At 36.4% G+C, this 18,357-nt stretch overlaps 4 protein-coding genes across 7 annotated transcripts in view; 3 read left to right on the plus strand and 1 right to left on the minus strand.

The window, feature by feature from the left end:
• Positions 1 to 1,796: 1,796 nt before the first annotated feature.
• On the plus strand, positions 1,797 to 8,547 carry LOC129787483 (glycerol-3-phosphate dehydrogenase [NAD(+)], cytoplasmic). Of its 2 annotated transcripts, none has more exons than XM_055823090.1 (6): positions 1,797 to 2,002; positions 2,509 to 2,686; positions 5,119 to 5,514; positions 6,088 to 6,425; positions 6,501 to 6,593; positions 8,057 to 8,547. In XM_055823090.1, the coding sequence occupies exons 1-6, from the start codon at positions 1,950 to 1,952 to the stop codon at positions 8,082 to 8,084; spliced, it is 1,086 nt and encodes a 361-aa protein (XP_055679065.1). In that variant the 5' UTR covers positions 1,797 to 1,949; the 3' UTR covers positions 8,085 to 8,547. The 2 variants fall into 2 exon arrangements, with proteins under 2 accessions (XP_055679065.1, XP_055679066.1); XM_055823091.1 differs by having other exon boundaries at positions 8,427 to 8,547.
• LOC129787485 (39S ribosomal protein L32, mitochondrial) lies at positions 6,764 to 12,998 on the minus strand. Of its 2 annotated transcripts, XM_055823094.1 has the most exons (4): positions 12,390 to 12,827; positions 12,078 to 12,320; positions 11,748 to 12,012; positions 6,764 to 9,963 (listed from the first exon to the last, which is right to left on the minus strand). In XM_055823094.1, the coding sequence occupies exons 1-3, from the start codon at positions 12,466 to 12,468 to the stop codon at positions 11,750 to 11,752; spliced, it is 585 nt and encodes a 194-aa protein (XP_055679069.1). In that variant the 5' UTR covers positions 12,469 to 12,827; the 3' UTR covers positions 6,764 to 9,963; positions 11,748 to 11,749. The 2 variants fall into 2 exon arrangements, with proteins under 2 accessions (XP_055679069.1, XP_055679068.1); XM_055823093.1 differs by lacking the exon at positions 6,764 to 9,963 and having other exon boundaries at positions 11,644 to 12,012; positions 12,390 to 12,998.
• Positions 9,073 to 11,731, plus strand: LOC129787484 (protein spindle-F). Its single transcript, XM_055823092.1, has 2 exons — positions 9,073 to 9,772; positions 11,182 to 11,731. Exons 1-2 carry the CDS (start codon positions 9,073 to 9,075, stop codon positions 11,544 to 11,546), a joined length of 1,065 nt encoding a protein of 354 aa, XP_055679067.1. The 3' UTR covers positions 11,547 to 11,731.
• A 216-nt stretch (positions 12,999 to 13,214) lies between the features above and the next one.
• The window catches only part of LOC129787482 (all trans-polyprenyl-diphosphate synthase PDSS1), a 38,835-nt gene continuing 33,692 nt past the window's right edge, over positions 13,215 to 18,357 (plus strand). For both annotated transcript variants that reach the window (XM_055823088.1, XM_055823089.1), the window contains exon 1: positions 13,215 to 13,439. In XM_055823088.1, coding sequence (XP_055679063.1) covers positions 13,215 to 13,439 — 225 coding nt within the window. The remainder of the gene's footprint in view (positions 13,440 to 18,357) is intronic.

Genomic DNA, 18,357 nt, shown 5'->3' on the forward strand with positions numbered 1-18,357 from the left:
AATTTGGAACATTTGGAATCACTAAAGGACTCACAGGATCAGGGGACGAAAAACCGCCAAAAATTATTTTTAATACATTCATTCACCTCACTGGGGGTCCTTTAAGGTTTACATTATATATTGTCGCCTTATGTACTTCATGTGTTTATTGCAGACCTTCGAATATTTGCTGGACTCCCTTACAAAAGAGCAAATTCAAAACATAGTGATGGGAAAAACAGATATTTATTTCGATGAAAGCCATGTGAAGCAACTATTTCGGGCCTATGTAGCACAAAAAAATCCGTCACGATCCGCTGGATCCTACAGCACCATCCCCATGTGCCTCCGGTGCATTAATTTCTACGAAAATATGCAGAAAATCCAGGCTTTGCATCCCAATTATAGGGGAAATTACTACAACAATTTACAATTTCCTGATTCTGATTGTGAGAAGCTCTTCAAACAATATATGAGCACCAATCTAAACTCAAATCAACAGGAAAATGTTCTTAAAAAAATCAAGAGGTGCCTTGTAAAGAAATTTGAAACCGATTCCAGCCATTATTATGCTAACTTCAATGAAGAGTTAAAAAAATTATACAAAAAGCGAACCCAAAAATAAAATCTATTAAGAAAAGAAATTATTTGGGTTATTTTAGACACACAGATTTGATCATAAAGACGATATGATAATAAAGTGAAAAAGGAACGGGATTTTTTTACATATATAATAAAGAAATCTATCTTATAAAGGTTTATTCGTTGGTAATCGTATCTGTACAGCTATACAAATCTACACCGTTTGTCCGATCGCGATGAAATGTACAGAGACTACTGATACCGGACGCTTTTCACCAACGACATTCATTTTCCCCCTAGAGTCCCCCTTCGTAGCGCCCCCATATAAATTTACGCATTTTTTGCGAATCTTTGAATTTGGCGCCCTTTTTGGTACATTTTGTTGAAGAGAAAATGAGGCGGATGCATTTCACCGCTATCCGTCTCCCTCACACATTCAGTTTTTCGCAATTTTCTCGCGTTTTCCGCCGAATTTTCCGGGGAAATTGTGTTTTTTGTGACCAGGAAAACAGTATTGAATTTTTGGCATCAAAAATTCTAAAAGTCACGAAAATCCATTTCCGGGAAAAAAGTGCGTGTAAAATCCCCAACCGTCAAAATTTCCGCGGCCCCAAATTCCGCACGGAGAAGCTCCCTGAGGGCCCCGGAGCACCCGTAAGTGCCCCAGGAGTCCCAAGAATATATTTTATGCCCAAAAAATTAGGAAAAAACAAGGAAAATCGCGAATTTTGTCGAAATGCATAAAAAGTTCGTTAAAGTTCAAATTTTATTATTTGAACCTGACGTTATATGGCACTTCACTTTGCTCAAGAGAAAATGAGACGGTGCACGTCACTGATATTGTCTCCCTCACACATTCAGTTTTTCCCAATTTTCTCGCATTTTCCGCCGAATTTCCCAGCGAAATTACCTTTTTTTCTGACCAGGAAACGACGCCGCGTCGATTGGCGTCCCCAGTTCAAAACTCTCAAAATCCGCGCCAGAAAAAGTCGTGCAAATTCCACAAAAAATCCAGCGAGTTGCGCCCCTAAATTTTTACTGGAGCTCCCCGGGGCCCCCCTGAGCCACCCGGCATCTTTTGGCGCCCCAAAAATGAGTTTTTCCCGGAAAAAAAAATATTTTAAAATTTTTCCTCACAACCAGAGAATGAAAATTTCATGAAATTTAAAATTATTTTGAAATGTAACTTTTCCTTGGATTGTCCGTTGACATGCCATGAAAATGTCTACAATAATAGAAGAATTCTTTATAGGGGGGCTGGCAAGCCCTGCCAGCAGAAATTCTCTCCTAATCAGTTGCTTTTCCAAACGATTCGGGGCCTGTTGCCACGTTCTGGGGATCATCACACTGAGAAAAAGGCGCCAAGGGAGTGAAGTGCAAAGGGGAAAATGTCTCTGCCAGCGGATAATATTAAAGTGTGCGTTGTGGGATCGGGAAATTGGTGAGTGTGACCCACCTGGGATGATCCTGGAAAATTCCACAGAATCCCACAGTTCTGGGCTCCTCTGTGTGAGCTCACTGGTCAAAGGTCAATGCACACAGAGAGATTTTGAGTGGGCTGCAACTATGCTGGCAGCATCTCGAGGGAATTTCTTTCTCCTCTCACTGCAGAGTGTCGTTTAAAGGTCACGGTCAGAGAGCTCATTTTCCACTATTCATGGCATTTTCCATCTAATTATATGCTCGATGGATTTTTTTTCGCGCTCCTTGCATGCTCGGGCAATTTTTCGCAGTGCAGGAAAATGCATTGTGGACAGTGGGGCACCATTAGAGAGAATTTTCATCGTTACGCAATGTACTTCAAATGCTGCTGTGAAAATAAAATTGTGTGCTGCCTTCCCTTTGATACCTTATCAGACAGAGAGCTCAACCAATTGGAAAAATCCCACTGCCACTGAAGTAGAAAGAGCTTCAATGAATTAGTTTTCCTTTCGTGTGCTTTTCCAGGGGGTCAGCTATTGCCAAAATTGTGGGCCACAATGCAGCCAAATTGCCAAATTTCTGCGACAGAGTCACAATGTATGTGTACGAGGAGATGATCGACGGGAAGAAACTCACGGAGATCATCAATGAACAGCATGAGAATGTCAAGTATCTTCCTGGCCACAAACTCCCGCCCAATGTGGTGAGTACCCCATGAAGAAAAAAAAAAGAAAACGCATCGGAGGCTTGCCTCTGGCTACTTTCCAACTTCCAATCGCTCAATGTTTGTCTTTTCCTGACCTTTCTCGCCACCTCATCCCTCTACGAGAGAGATGACGAGCAAAACTATTTGCTGAGTGATGGAAGTAGCCGGAAATTGGGTCAATTAGTCTCACAGGCAGGATCCAATCATTTACCCATTTGTGCGAGAGATTAGATTTTTAATTGTGGGCGTTATGTAAGAGAGTTTAAAGTCTTGCAAAAAAAATCTTTCTTTATCTCGCTATTAATAAAATGTCCTCACGACGATCACGTGGGGTCAGAGTTGGGAGTTACCAAGATCAAGGATAAGGCAGATGATTTTTTTTTTAGAATTACATATTAGTCTAACCATTAATGAACAAGGCACGCGCGTAAAAAAGCAGAAAATTGAAACATTTTGCGTTTGATAGTAAAAAGTGGGAAATGGTGAGATACAAAACATTCCCCAGGCTACCCAGGCCATAGATTAAAAAGTGAGATTGTCCAGGAAAAAAATGTACACGACACGCGACATAAAAACAAACAAATTAGCGAATTGTGTGATTGTCTTCTTTAGCTATTTTTGTAGTTTTTAGTTAATTTACTTTTATCGCTGTGGGCGCGATAAAGAATGAAATTTTACGACAGATTTTAGTGAGAGAAAGAATTGAAATAATTTATTATTATTGAAGGTAAACGCACATAAAAACATTGCTATGAAAAGGTTTATTAGACTGCAAACAGAGTTGAACTAATGAGGAAAAATTTTCGGTAGATAAATTTTAATTTCTTAACTCTGAGAATTTTTTCTGAAAGTTTATTAATGAAAAAAATTTTATAAGCGAACAAAAAAATGTTTTCGGGTTTTAGGATTTAAACCAGTTTCCCTGAATTAGTTTTTGGTTTATTTTTTATTCAATTAATTATTATGTAGAATTTAAATTTTAAAAAAATTTGGATCAAACACATTAGAACTAAATTCTGTATAGAGAATAGAAAACATTTATTTTAACAAACTTATCTTTTAAAAATGTTATAAAGAGATTTGATAAAAAATGGGATTATAAACTTTTCACTACCTAATCAATAGATTTGATTGTCCTCCTTGAGCATTTTAGGCCAGGAAAATTAGCCAAAAATGGCGGAAAAGATTACACAAATTCCTAGACGGCTAAATATTGCACCATTCGATAGCAAAAATTAAAAGAAATCTTGTTTGTTTGGACGAAAACTGCGCTTATGTGGTTGCTTTTTCCATAAAATGCGATTTAATATTTTTTCTCGTAATTTTCTATAGAAGCCATTGAATGAACAGGTGGCGCCGCGAGTAGTTCAACTAAGAAATTCAATTTGGTATTTTTGAACCTTAAAATAAATGCTTTTCAAAATAAATGCCGGCGCACCTCGCGTGGTTTTGACGGTCGGAACGGATTTCCGAGAGAATCTGACGGATTTGTGGCTGAAAACACTAATATCCAGCATCCGGTTGGGCTGATTGAGTACAAGATATATGCACCGACGAAGATTTCTTTTAAAAAGCAACCACATAAGCGCAGTTTTCGTCCAAACAAACAAGATTTCTTTTAATTTTTGCTATCGAATGGTGCAATATTTAGCCGTCTAGGAATTTTTGTAACCCCAAAACTTAACTTTCCTGGGCTATTTGTTGAAATGAATTTAAAAACAAATTCCTTCTGGTTAAATTTCTTGTCTTCCGTTTATAATTCTGATTAGTATAGCCTTAGGTAAGTTAGTTAGTAGATAGGTAGTTCTTAATTTATATTTAAAAAATTTAGAATAATTTGCTGGCTCAAACAGTAAAATGAAAAAAAAATCGATCTCTTTACGATATTTTGCTGTTTGAGAATTTATTCTTAGCTGATGTTTCGATCCAGCTAGAATTTTACACAGAACATAATCTCGAAAAAATACCAAAAACTAAGAATTAATTCAATTTCACAATTTCATTGCATTTTAAAATTTTGCAATTGACATCTTCTCCTCAAAAATTATTCCTTTCAATTAAAACTGATTGTTTTATTTCATTTTTTAAGTTCATCCGATAACAAAGCATCTTTCACAAGAAATTGTGTATTATAGGTACCTTCAGACAGCATATCTAATCTTGCACAAAGTTTTATTTGGCTCTCAGTCCAAGTCAAAGATCGTTTCAAAAATCCAAATATTAGATAAGAACCAAGATTGCATTATTTTCTAAACAACTCATTCACTGTTATCAAATTTCTTTTATTTTTCATATTTTTTAAAGGAAAAATATTTCATTTTTTTCTTTATCTTTATCTTTAATTTATAGAAATATTTCAACTCTAACTAATGCAGCTACAAGGCTGCATTAAATTGTTATAATTTTCCTATCATTAATGTTTTCTTAAGGTTGCCGTTCCTGATGTCGTGGAGGCTTCCAAGGATGCCGATATCCTTATTTTTGTCATCCCCCACCAATTTATCCGTGGCTTAGCTGCGCAAATGCTGGGAAAGATCAAGACCACCGCTGTGGGATTGTCCCTCATTAAGGGCTTCGATGTTGCCGAAGGTGGTGGTATTGCATTGATCTCGCACATTGTGACCAAACACCTCAATATCCCATGCGCCGTCCTGATGGGCGCCAATCTGGCCAATGAGGTGGCCGATGAGAAGTTCTGCGAAACCACAATTGGGTGCAAAGACATGAAAATTGCCCCAGTTCTGCGGGACATCATTCAAACCGAGTACTTCCGGGTGGTTGTTGTAGACGATGAGGATGCTGTGGAGATCTGTGGAGCGCTCAAGGTGAGAATTTTTGGGAATTCTTTTTAAAAACGTGCGCCATTGCACGACCACCTTGGGAGTTAATGAATCCCGTAAATGTTTTTCGACTTTGTCACTGTGAAAGGCATATTTTTTGGCAAAATTATGTGTTTGTTTTTCTTCACAATTACGCTTGAAGGTTGCAATTTCGGTTCAAAATTTATTCAAATTTTAAGCTGAATTTTGTGAAAATCATAGGGGAAAATATTTAATTTATTCAATTTAATTTTTTATGCACGGTGGGGTATTCTTATCTTTAGAATAATTCCACAGCATTGACTATAAATTCCATAAATTCACTTTTTATTTATGAAACAGAAGAAATTCAGTGTTGATTTTTAACACAAAAAATGAGTGAATTTTTTTCATAAATATTTTATTTTGGAAGTTAATTTTATTTTCAGGAATTTATGTAAGCAAATTCGTCACAAAAATTCAATTTTTACTCATAAAATATTCATATCCGTTCCATCCGTTCCATTTATGAGAGTTTTTGATTAAAAAAAACTAAAACTTTCTCTGTATGATTTATTTGATTATTTTCAATTTTCAAAGAATATCGTGGCGTGTGGAGCTGGTTTTGTGGATGGTCTCAAACTCGGGGATAACACAAAGGCTGCAATTATCCGTTTGGGTCTTATGGAAATGATTAAGTTCGTTGAAGTCTTCTATCCAGGCGCCAAATTGTCCACCTTCTTCGAAAGTTGTGGTGTGGCTGATTTAATTACAACCTGCTACGGTGGCCGCAACCGAAAGGTTTCCGAAGCTTTTGTCACTTCCGGGAAGTCTATTAAGCAACTCGAGGATGAAATGCTAAATGGGCAGAAGCTGCAGGGTCCCATTACGGCAGAAGAGGTGAACTTTATGCTGAAAAACAAGGGAATGGAGGACAAGTAAGTTTTCCTTTAATTTTAAGAATCATTTAAAAGACCTTTTGGGGATTTTCTCCATTTTTTCCTTCTCCGCAGATTCCCCCTCTTTACGGCAATCCATCGAATTTGCACGGGAGCCCTAAAGCCCAAGGATGTAATTGATGCGATACGTACCCATCCAGAGCACATGTAAGTTGGTCACACATTGTGCATTTTTTGCCATTTAAACCCCATCTCCTTTTTACACCAAAATACCCGCAAGGAATGCCATAGAAAAAAAACTTACGTTTCTGTACTTAATTTAGTCCCCGGAAACCTTCCATCAAGTTTAAGTATTCCTTGTAGTTAATATTATTTCATTTTTTACATTATACAAAATTTTCTTAAATTTTATTTACTAAATTTCTTTTTCTTTTCTCATTAGAAGGAAAATTCGAAGAAAAAAATTATTCACTTGCCTTATTTTTTTAGCCAATTAGAAAATCTTAATTTTTGTTACTAAAACTAGTCTTATAGTGCTCATTTTTATTGACTAACCCGATAAGGAATTTGTTTTTTTTTTTAATAATAAATTGTACAGAAACTTGTTCATAATTTGTTAATAAAAGATTCGAAATATTTCCCACTGTTATTTACACAATTTATCTGTATTTTAGAGATGTTTTATTGCCCTTTGGTTTTCATTTTTGGTTGGCTTTTTTTTTCGTAAAATCCTCTGAAAATAATCGGAAAATTGTGCGCCCTGAACTGTTTTTTTTTAGAAAAAAATCTAAAATTTAATAACAAAAATTCGTTAATAATTCGATACGATTCCGTTTCATATTTCTAGAAAAGGAGTCTATTCACTTTATACGTTTATATGTTTTTTTTTTTTTTAAAAAAAAAGCTCAATAAAATAATTCTCGAAGTTCAAAAAAGCTTCATTTGTAACTATTGTAAAAAGCAGCTGGAAGAAAATCCACAAAGCTTTTCATAAAATAAATTAATAACATTCTCTTTTCATCTTAACTTTCTTATAAACACTGAAAAGCATATGCTTCATTGCTTCGATTAATAATTTCTTTAAACATAATTAAAAAACTAAAGAGTAAAAGCAGAAAGTAAAAAAATACAAGGCTAAAATTCGTTTTTCATAATTCCGAAAAATAAATCATTTTAAATCTCATAAGTTCTATAAATCCCATGATTCTTCAAATCCCGAAATTTTTTTTTCTAATCCAAGTGTTCTAAGTTCCATGTTTTAAGATCCTTTATAAATCCTACAATTCCTGTAAATCTTTTTGTTAATTTTGTTATCTTTAAATGAAAAAAATATAATGAAAGTTCCCCGAAAAAAATATATCTGAAAATCCTTTAAAGGTAAGTGAATAATAAATTAAAGAAAAAAACAACCAGTTCAGAGCGCTCTTTCCAATTTTCCCAAACTTTTCTGTGTATTTTTTGCCCTTTTGATTTTCTTCCGTGTTGGTGTAGCAAAAAATAGAGAATTTTCGTTTTTCCTGCAACACAAATTTATGTTTTTACACACTTTTATCATTTCTAGGTAAGTAAAAAATTCCTTCGCTTCATCAAACCTTCCCTCCACCCTCTACAGAATTGGTTTATGGTTTTAAATTTACTTTAAATTCTACTACACATCCTTTTTATTTTAGGCCTCGCCAGTACATTGCCAAACTCTAGAAAAAAACAAGACCTGTGTTTTAAACTTAACAAGACGATTCCAAAAAAAATGCCATGCCTTCCGACTGGACGATGTTTTCCATGTTTTTGAGTTATCTAAAAAAAAATAAGTTGGATTGTTTGCTCGACCAAAAAACCTGCACTTTATGTCTGTGTCATGAAACTAAAATATATTTAGCATTTAAGGAGCACCAGCTTTTATAATCATTTTGTACAATTTTTTTTTACATTCATTTATATTTTTTTTAAAGAATTTTTCTGAGCTTAAGCAACAATTCTATGAGGTTTGGTGATTGTGTTTTGTAATTCTTTCTTTCTTTTCTTCTTCTAATTTATTCACAGGCAAACATTTGGTGCCAAGTAAAAAAAATCAATTGTTTTACTTTTGAGAAAGTCACAATGTTAGACAAATTGTTCTTTTTTTTTTTGAGAAGAAATTAATAAAGAAATATTTGAGTTGAAATTGTTTTTTTTTATTTATTTTAAATATTTCTGTACATTGTGCATAAAGTCCTTTTGCAGAGGAAAGCTGTGTGATTCTTCCTGTGGACTTTCCATGGATTTTCCGCCTGAGAACCAATAGTTCTTCATCAGAAAATCTTCCATTAAAAAGATTCTCAAACCTCAAAAGATTTAACAAGAATTCTTTTGCTACTTTCTGTGTAAATTTTAAAAGATTTTTAATGAGTTTTCCCCATTTTTCTTCGAGTTTTCGCGCTTTTTCAATAAAAATCAACTTCTGCATGCTCCTGTGGAATGTCATAGGAATTCCATTGGAAATGGTTTAATGGGACAGTGGTGTTGTGAAATCTGCCAGCTGGGATTGTTTGGTTGTCACAGTAGAAGTCGTCATTGTCCTTGGGAAGATTACACCAGAAACCCCCTTTTCTTGAGTCAGTGCACTTTTTTAGCTTCCTGCTCATTTGCGGGTAAAGTGGAGCAATGAACTAGTTGTGTTATATAAGTGAGAAAACATCTCTTGAGCACCATGGCGGAGAGTGATGAGGCCAACTATGCACTGAACATCGCACTGAAGACCCTCCGTGAGCGATGTCAAAACCTGGAGGGTAGATTGACGACTGTTGAGGAAGAGAACCACCAGCTGCGCCTGAAACTTGGCGATAGGCCACCTCAGGACGCTGCAGAGCGTGGCGACGACGAAGTGGGGAATTTGCAGGCAAAGGTTGCGGATCTCCTGAGGCAGAAAGCCCAGCTGACGAATCACATTGCCATGGTGGCCACGGAGAATCGTCAGCTATGGTCACGGTTGTCGCGTCTCACGAAGGACAGTCGTACAGCCAAGGCGAGTCCCCCATCCCCGGTGGCCAGTCAGAACCTCCTACGCTCTAAGACATTCACACAGAACGCCCCAAATCCAAAGCTGCGGGAAAAACTCCCGGATAGTGAAAATCTCAGCCTCGAGGAGATCTCCCTGCAAATGCTGAACGAAGTGACGGACGCCAAGCAGCAGCTGGAGAAGAATTGTCAGGAAATTATGACGGGCAGCACCGCAGTGGACGGTGAGGCGCTCATGGGATTTGGTTTCCTGGCCGAGGAGACTCCCGACAGTGAAACGGACGTGACGGAGAAGCTAACAAAGGGCCTGGAGAGGTACAAGAAGCTAAAGGCCACAATGGTGAAGCAGCAGTGTGACTTAAAGATTTTGCTGGACGAGAAGAAATCCCAGAGTAAGTTGAAAAGCAATTTCTTGCAATTTTTGTTCCCCACAAAGGGCTTTGTTGGCTTCTCCTTCTGAGAAAAACTCATTAAATTACTGGTGACGGTAGATAATGATTTTTTAAAGATTTCCAAGAGTTCGATAAGACTTTCTTCACTAACCTAGTGCCTCATATTGATGAGTTTTAAGAAGCAGATTTATCTGGAAAAGTTAATCTAATTTATTTCTTTATTAATTTACGTTTTTATGAGTGTTTGAGTATATTGCGTAGTTTTTGTTGAAGAATTTGTTTGATTTACGTAATTTTTGGGTTATTCAAAGAAACTTTGCAGTTGTGCCACAGGTAAAATCTATCTTTGAAGCATAAATAAATAAGAAAAAGAATTGGAATTAATGGTGATTGGTTAAAAATCTATAGAAGAGATCTCATTGGTTGTTTTTCTTACGAATCTTTCCTTCTTTCCTTGAAGGAGCTTCAGTGCAAAGTTAAATTGAATAAATCAACCAGGGAATCAATAAACCAATTTTTAAAGTTTCAGAGTAAAATTTTAAGATTTTCAGCTTAATTTTTGCATTAAGAAATTCGCCTAAAATGCATCCAAAATGAGAATGAAAATTAATGAATTTCAGAAGACACTTCAGTAGTTTTTCATTTCCTTATCAGCAGTGTATTCCATAATTAGGACTATCGTGCTGGTAAATAAACTGCAGAGACGGATCAAATATTTACTGAACAACGCACGTTCTGCAAGAGTGTTTGATCAATATATTTTTACAGGAAGAATTTTATTTATTTGTCGCATAGAAATTCCCTTTTCCCCCATTTTCTATGCAAATTCCTTGAAAGGATTTTTTTTAGACAGGAAACTTTATATTTTCGATTTTCTAGGATTTATTCAAAGCAACCTTGCACAAGAAGTTTAAGGCCTAACTTTTAAATAAAACCTACAAATCAATGAATAAGAAGAAGGAATGAATGAACGAAGGGCTCTTTGATTGGCTTATAAATTCTGGTGAGGTGTTCTCATTGGCCAATACGCCCTATTCACAGTAAAAATGCATCTAGGCTCCACCTAGAAGGTTGAAAACGTAAGGAAAGGAATTTTTGTTTCGCTTCGGCTTCTCTCGGTTCTGTTTAGCCATTCACAGTTATTGGCTGAACTACCCGATTGAAGCCGAAGCAAGACGATCATTTCTATGCTGGAATTTTCAGCTTTTTAACCCCAACAAAAAAAAGAAAATCATTTTAACAGCTAAACTAAAAGATCGTTAACGCCGAAAGCTTTGGGAAAAGATTTAGTTTTTTTTAAACCCGCGTCCACACTATTGAGGCTCCCGGAAGGAGAATAATACTCCTACAAAAGCAACAAACAAATTACAAATTAAACTAAGATCCTTTTCTGTGTTGAATTCCCACAGAACTAAAAGTCTGCCGTGCATGCGAGGAGAGAGCCTCAATCACGAAACCCATTACGGTGTCCATTGACTCTCAGACAGACTTCGAAGAGGAACGAAGATCTGCAACTCCGCTGGCGGAAACCCCAAACCCACCGGCAGTGCCTCCACAGCCACTCCCACGGAATATCGATGTGCCACGCATTGATTTCCTGGAGCAGAAGCGCCTAGCGGACGTGCTGGATAAGATGTGCCCCATGTGTGGCATGATCTACAGCACAACGAGTAAGTTTGAGGAGTTCCAGGAGCATGTGGAATCACATTTTGTCGATGAAAATGAGATGGATTTGAGTATCGATCGGAATTATGAGATTGTTTCGAATTTCTGATACTTCGACACTGGCGGGATCCGCAAGGAGAATTCTGAGAGATTGGATGGGCATTTTTTTTATCTCCAACTTTTATCGTAATCGCAAGACTACACAGTTTTCTTTGTAAATAGTTTTTAGGTATCCCTTCCGGACGTTTATCCGGAGATTTTATCAGTATACAATAAACTACATAAAATAGAGGATTTGAAGTGACTTTACCTTTAACCCAGATCCGTGGGCTTGACTTCCTTTGTCGTTGCCGGAGGTTGAGTTGTTTTCTCCAGGAGATTTTTGCTGAACCACGCTGGGCGTGGGCGTTTTAGCTCAACAATGCGTTTCCCCTGCCATGTTTCCGGGAGTCCTTGGAGCTTCTCACCCTGGTAGAGGACAACAACATCCTTGTCAATGGGCTGAAGGCCTAGTTCCTGCTGAATTTCTTCTTGCATCTTCTGGGTTTCTGTCTTTACGCGATCGTAGCAATTTGCTGGAAAAGAAGAAGATTCATTTACGGCTTTTGTCTTTCAGCGCTTCCTAAATATGGGAACTTACGACAGAGCACGCCTACTTCATGATGATGCCCACAGGTTATGCAAATCCGGAGGTTATTCTTGGGCTGGAGGATTTTCATCCTATATTCCGGGCTGCCGTACATCCTCTTGTGACGCCTCTCAAGGGTACGACGACTCTTTGGCACAGCCCACAGAATTGCATCCTCCCAGGCTTTCTTCAGTCCATCCCAGCTTCCAGATCTCTCAACATGCCGCTGTTCCTCAACAGCAGCCACCGCGAGGGCTGAAAAACCACGAAAATAAACAATTTTATCACCTTAATTGTCTTTTAGAAGATTGTGAAGGTATTTACCTGGAAAATGTCGGGGAAAATGCGGAAAAACTGTGTTTTCTAGCGCCTGGAGAGCGGAATAAAAGATCCTGGCCAGCATTTTTGATCACTCTGAAGTTTAAGCTGATTTTGAGAGATTAGAATTCGCGCAATTTTACCAAAGTGAAGATTTTACTAAATTTCTTTACAACCTCTTTGAGGTTTTTCGTGATTTTCTTGTATTTTAGAGAAAGAAAGCCAAAAGGGTCCTTTGAAATACATGTCCCTCGCCCCACAAACTCTAAAATGGTCAGTAAAAGCCGGAAAATTGCAAAGAAATTGAAAAAAAAATGTATTTTCCCATAGCCGCCAAATGTTTTCAGCTCAGTGCTCCAAAATTGGCGAAAATTCACAATAAAAACGCATTATCGGTGCGGAAAATCAGCACGAAAGCCTCAAAAATAGAATACAGAAGCTGGAAAAGCGAGAAAATGAACTCTAAAGCGGAAAATTGTGAGGTTTTTAGGAAGAAAACTGAAATGATAAACAGTAGAATTGAAAATTTAAATTTAAAATTTCCCGTTATAGTTAATTAACACTTCCACTAATTAAGGTGGCATTTTTCTCTATTCCAATTAGAAAATGTACAAGTTGGAAAGAGATGGAAGGATCGTAGTGAATGAAAGTGTTAATGGGGCTGAGCGCACATGATGTTGGCATGGCGATCTGTCAAAATCAGCTGAATTCAACGAGGGCACTTTATTTTCTCGTGTTGTGCCTCTTCTTCTGCCGTTGCAGAGGAGTAGGGAACCCGTAGTGTGGTGTGGAGTGGTGGTAGAGGCCTCTACTTTGGGGGCCCCGTGCTCAATGCACACGACATATCGTCTCACAATTGTTTTGACTATGGCGTGTATCAGTTCTAATCGGGTAGCCGCCCGAGTGCAAGAGAAATTGTGCCAGTTTTTAAGTAACAATAGAAACTACTATCAGCAATCCCGTCGGCGATTTACAGCACCAACTGCAACAGTTTACTCACCAGCTTCCGGACAGCCACAGACACTCAGAGGATTGTGTGGAAAATTCTTACGTCAGGTAGGATTACAATCATCATCCTTTCCTTGCTCTCTCTCGTTCTGTTTTGTGGCTTTTTCCCACCTGTTGCACACCCCAGTGACCCCTCAGGGACCCCCAGGGGTATCCTCAGTGCTTCCCTGGTCAATCACGGTGTCCTTCGGTGAGGATTTAAGTGGAAAATCAAGTCAAGTTTTCCTGTTACATAACGCACGACTTTCGCACTTTCGCACCTTTCCATCTTCGCGCCAGTTGTGTGACCCCTTTTCGTGGTGGCCAAGCATCGATGGCTGAAAGAGAAATTTTAAAAAGTGATTTCCACCAAAGGAGATTGTTCAGTGTGTTGTTTATTTTATTTATCGTGCGAGGAAAATGAAAAGCAAAAAAAGCTTTTTCTCCCCTTGCAAAAAACGCGGGGAAATTGCGCGATTTTTCGCTTTCTTGCAGGGGTTGTGCACCCACAGGAGTTTGCGCGCGCGCTTTTTTTGAAAATCCAAAAATGTTGCCCGTTTTAAAACGAACGTGTGATGATGATGAAAAAACTTCGGGAGCTTTTGAAAAATTATGTAAAAAATTCGAGTTCCTTTCACTTTTACAGATAAATATTTGTACGAATGAGGTGGATAAAAAATCAATAAATGGACAATATATAATGTAAAAAGATTATCTAACCCGTGCACCTCTATGGCCAAAAGATAAAAGTGCAAAAGAAGCTTTTTGAAGTCACCGTGTGGATGGGATTTTTTTTAAACTCCGCCACAAGCCCACCTGAAAGATTTTTCCAATGAGCAGGTGCACGAAAAAATGTACATTTGCATAAGATTTTATTGCGGGGGAATGTTGGAGAAGAAAAAAAATCCCTTGTTTAGGAGATAAATTGGATGAAAATTTGATCAATTTCGATGCCACGGGTTTACCGCAGAGTCCAAGAAATCCTCAATTATATGCGCTGAAGAAGAAGAGAAAAAAAGTGTTTAAACACCGTGTGTATGTGTATTTTCACCCAAAAAAAGTAGCAGCAATAAATAGTGAAAAAAGAGGTACAAAAAAATGGAAGAAGTTGTTGATTTTTCAATCTTTCAAAGAGCTTTTGCAAGCGGAGGTAAAGGCTTGGCCTGACCAGGCTTAGAAGGATTTATTTAGGATTAAGAGAAGCTGGCTAGGATCAAGAATAGCTGCGGAAAAGCTCAAAAGAACATCCAGTGCATTCAATGTAAATAAAATGAAGCAAAAAGCTCCAAATTTGTTGGAAAAGCGCGTGGCATCGAAATGAAAATATTAATATTAAAAAAAAATCTCTTCATTTCCAATATAAAATGGGGATAAAAATTGTACAAACGATTTAGCTGTCGCGTGTCCATGGCGAGAGAGTATCACAGTGGCGATAAAAGTTGGATGGGTATCTGTGGTTGTGACTTGCCCGCGACTTTCTCAATTTTAAATAACATTTTTCGTCGTCACTTTCTTTATTTCATACATATATTTTTCCATCCCATATATTTAGAGAGACGGTGTGCTGTCTGTTCCGAGGCTCTTACGCCTCATATTGGGTATACTATATACACACAACTTGTATTGCTTTTTTTCCCTCGCCCGTACACACCGCGCTCTATGCATCGGAGGGGCCCCACAGCGAGTGTGTGCTGTGTTCGGGGAGAAAGACATCGAACTATATATGATATGGTTGTGAAAGAAAAATCCAATGGAAAGCTCTTTTATTCATCATAAAATCAACCATACACTCGTACTCACTTTGTGTGTGAATGAGAGAGAAATTTTTCGATTTTTCGACCGGTGGGGATGGACAAGAAGCATCTTCTCCACTGTCTCTTTGCCAGCACCTCGTTTTTTTTTCCTTTTCATCATATAAATTTCGTCTTTCCTCCCAACTATTTATAAAAATGAAGGAAAAAAATCATTTAATCAATGCAAAATTGATGCAAATTTTCATGTTGGAGACACTCGCGAGAAGAGCGCGCCCAACCCAGTTGTTATTCAATGCATGCGACGGTGGGAAAAAGTCCAAAAAAAAAAGTTGATGAAATTGATGAAATGCGCTGGACCAGCCGCGAGACGCAACATTACATACCATTGCTTTTACACACAACATATTTATTTTACATACAAAAAAATCTATTTTCTCATAATTTTCCCTTTTATGATTTTTCTTTGTCTTTTTAATCAATTTCCAAGATTTTTTCATCCCTAATTTTTTTCATAATGAATTTATGTTCATAGTTATGTTATAAAATACCTTATGATACGAGATAATTTGCTTATGTAATGACAATCATATTGGTTAATCCTTAAAGTCAATCAGCAGCACACAAGCTTCTTGCCATAAAGATGTCATAAAAATGCCGCAATCCAAATTGGCAAGAAAATCTTCTTATGCTAAAAACATAGAGTCAACAAATTCAGTAGTTGAGTACATAAAATCCTTCCTTTTACTATGTCGTAATTTTTTATAATTTAATACGTGTTTATTGTTAAAAAAAAAAAACTAGAAAAAAAGTTACTTGTAAAAGTATTTATTGAGATATTAGTCGAAATGCAAACATATAAGAAAGCAATGTAGGATACTAAAATGTATTTTTAGAAAAAAAATAAACTGTTAATTTATAGGCAGAAATTAAATTTATCTTACGTTGTATGTAATTGATTTTTTTAGCCGAAGTATGGTCAAATTGTTATATAAATTTTAGGCGATTTACTTTAAAAAAAATACAAGACTGATAAAAATTAATTGAATCGTCTGTTAAACGCAGCATAGAACGTCTTTTGAGATTTATTTATGATGAAAATATTTTTTTCAGTTTCAGTATTAGATACGTTTAAAAACATTTTTTCTTTATTTATAATCTTGAGCCAGTAAATTTTTAAATATTTTGAAAGCTTTTATTTAGGTGTAGAAAATATTTTGTTTGATTATTTTGAAAATAAAAACTCGTTAAAAATCTTATGAGATTCTTATAAGAGTTCTATCAAAAAGTAAACCAGGTCTAGACCTAAAGCTTCAGACTGAATAAATTAAAAGATGCTGTAGAGATAATTTAAAAAGAAGCTTAAAGAATGAAGTTTAAATTCTCTACAATCATATTCTAATTTAATTCTAAAACATGTTTGTTAAAGAAATATTTTTAGCACTCAAATTAGGATTCTCAATCAGACAATACAATAATATTCTAATTAACACTTTCGTTTTGAGAGATAATTTTCTCCTCTTGAAAATTAATGATAATTTTTGCACTAAAGTTTATTAATACTTGGAGTTAAGTCAAAAGTTTGACCTTCATTGTCTTTCAAAAATATTGAGGTATTGAAGATGTTTAATAGATTTTAATTCTATGACGATTGAAAAAAGTCGAATTGGCCATTTTGACCAGCAAAGTCTTCCAAGGGGTATAAAAGCTTTTTCTTAAAAAAAATATCAGCAATTGGCCGCCCCCACCTAAAAAAATATTTTTATTTTTTATAGTTTCTTCTCATTAAAAGCTCACATAAAGACTGGTTTATGCTTCTCTATGCCTATCAAATAACTCAGCATATATACGCAGCATAAAAGCGATCATGTTTATATGTAGGTACCTATATAATATAAATGGTATGCGATCACAAATATTAAATCACAGTTTTTATAGCGTTTAAACTAAAGTAATAGCGATCCGTGGAAATTTTTCTCACAACTTCAAACGGAAACCTCTCTCTCTCACTTTGCGGCTTTAAAATTGAAAAGAAGCCCAAAATTTATTTTGGTCTTATCTCGCTGATCAGCGTTTAAATGAAATTGTCTATCAACTTATGATCGAAGAAGTGTTGAATGGTATATGAAGTTGAACAAAAAAAAAAACGCCGAGGTAACGAAAAGAAAACTAATAAAATAAATGGCCGCATAAGTTAAATATTGTCCCTATCCAAACGATCGACGAAACGTCTCAAGCTAGTTTTGCAGACTCGGTACGGTTACGAAAGAAAATGTTAATTAGAATTGATAATGTTTACTCAAGTCTCTCTCTCTGTGGCGTGAAAAATCCTGCCTTCTTCACGGCACCCTTCTCCCTCATTCTTCTGAGAGATGAACGAATAAATTGGGAATGAAAAAAAGTGAGAAGTTTTGTACAAATTGGCGAGGTTCTCTTAAAAAAAAAAAGCTCTAAAGATTGGGAAGATTCATGAATGAAAAAATTTAAATCTGCGATTTTTTTCGGAGGTGTTGAGTGCGGTGGGGTCTACTTTGGGTGTCTTTGCACGCGGAGACAATGTGTGGGACATTGTAGTGTTGGGCGGTGGATGGGAGGGAGGGAGCTTTCATGGCGAAAAAATACAGCATTTTTCTGAAATCCGGATGTAACATAAAAATTGTACATTACAAGTGAAATATTTACTTAAATATCATTTCGTATTCCGGGCAGGTGATGATGTCACATTTTCATCACTCTCAGAGGTGAAGAGAATACATAGATCTTTTTTTCCTTCCTCCATTCGGGGTGGGGGAGGTGTGTGTGCTGTAGGACTTGCTGAATAGGAAGGCAAAGAAATAAGAAATATGACATACACACACTCCCTAGAATGCTTAAGAAAATAATCCGTGGTTTTGTTGGCTCTGCAATCGCCATTCATATGAGGTTCGCATATATGCAAAAATTTGTTTTCATTGTTTGTACAAAAAAGCAATCGAAGGTGAAATAATTCGAGAAGAATTTTTATATTAGAAAATAATTATGTACAATGCAGGCACACCACCAACCTTGCGCAAATTTCTTTTATATGATTCTGTGTGGTTTGATGAAAGAGAAAACAAAACTCATATTACCCACTCTTGCCAAACTCCTCCCAAATACACAATTTTCTCATATAATGTGCAAGCAAAAAAAAAACGGCAATCTATTAGTACATACTCTTTTATGTTTTTTATACATTAAAAAAATTAATATCACAC

This window comes from Lutzomyia longipalpis, chromosome 1 (genome assembly GCF_024334085.1).
Source record: "Lutzomyia longipalpis isolate SR_M1_2022 chromosome 1, ASM2433408v1".
Classification (NCBI taxonomy): domain Eukaryota; kingdom Metazoa; phylum Arthropoda; class Insecta; order Diptera; family Psychodidae; genus Lutzomyia; species Lutzomyia longipalpis.

Coding starts and splice junctions, on each gene's coding strand:
- LOC129787483 (XM_055823090.1), top strand. CDS start 1,950: ATGTCTCTGCCAGCGGATAATATTAAAGTGTGCGTTGTGGGATCGGGA. Junction 2,687..5,118: donor ACAAACTCCCGCCCAATGTG/GTGAGTACCCCA, acceptor TGTTTTCTTAAG/GTTGCCGTTCCTGATGTCGT. Junction 6,594..8,056: donor CGTACCCATCCAGAGCACAT/GTAAGTTGGTCA, acceptor TTTTTATTTTAG/GCCTCGCCAGTACATTGCCA.
- LOC129787484 (XM_055823092.1), top strand. CDS start 9,073: ATGGCGGAGAGTGATGAGGCCAACTATGCACTGAACATCGCACTGAAG. Junction 9,773..11,181: donor GGACGAGAAGAAATCCCAGA/GTAAGTTGAAAA, acceptor GAATTCCCACAG/AACTAAAAGTCTGCCGTGCA.
- LOC129787485 (XM_055823094.1), bottom strand. CDS start 12,468: ATGCTGGCCAGGATCTTTTATTCCGCTCTCCAGGCGCTAGAAAACACA. Junction 12,321..12,389: donor TTTTCCCCGACATTTTCCAG/GTAAATACCTTC, acceptor GTGGTTTTTCAG/CCCTCGCGGTGGCTGCTGTT. Junction 12,013..12,077: donor TGAAGTAGGCGTGCTCTGTC/GTAAGTTCCCAT, acceptor CTTCTTTTCCAG/CAAATTGCTACGATCGCGTA.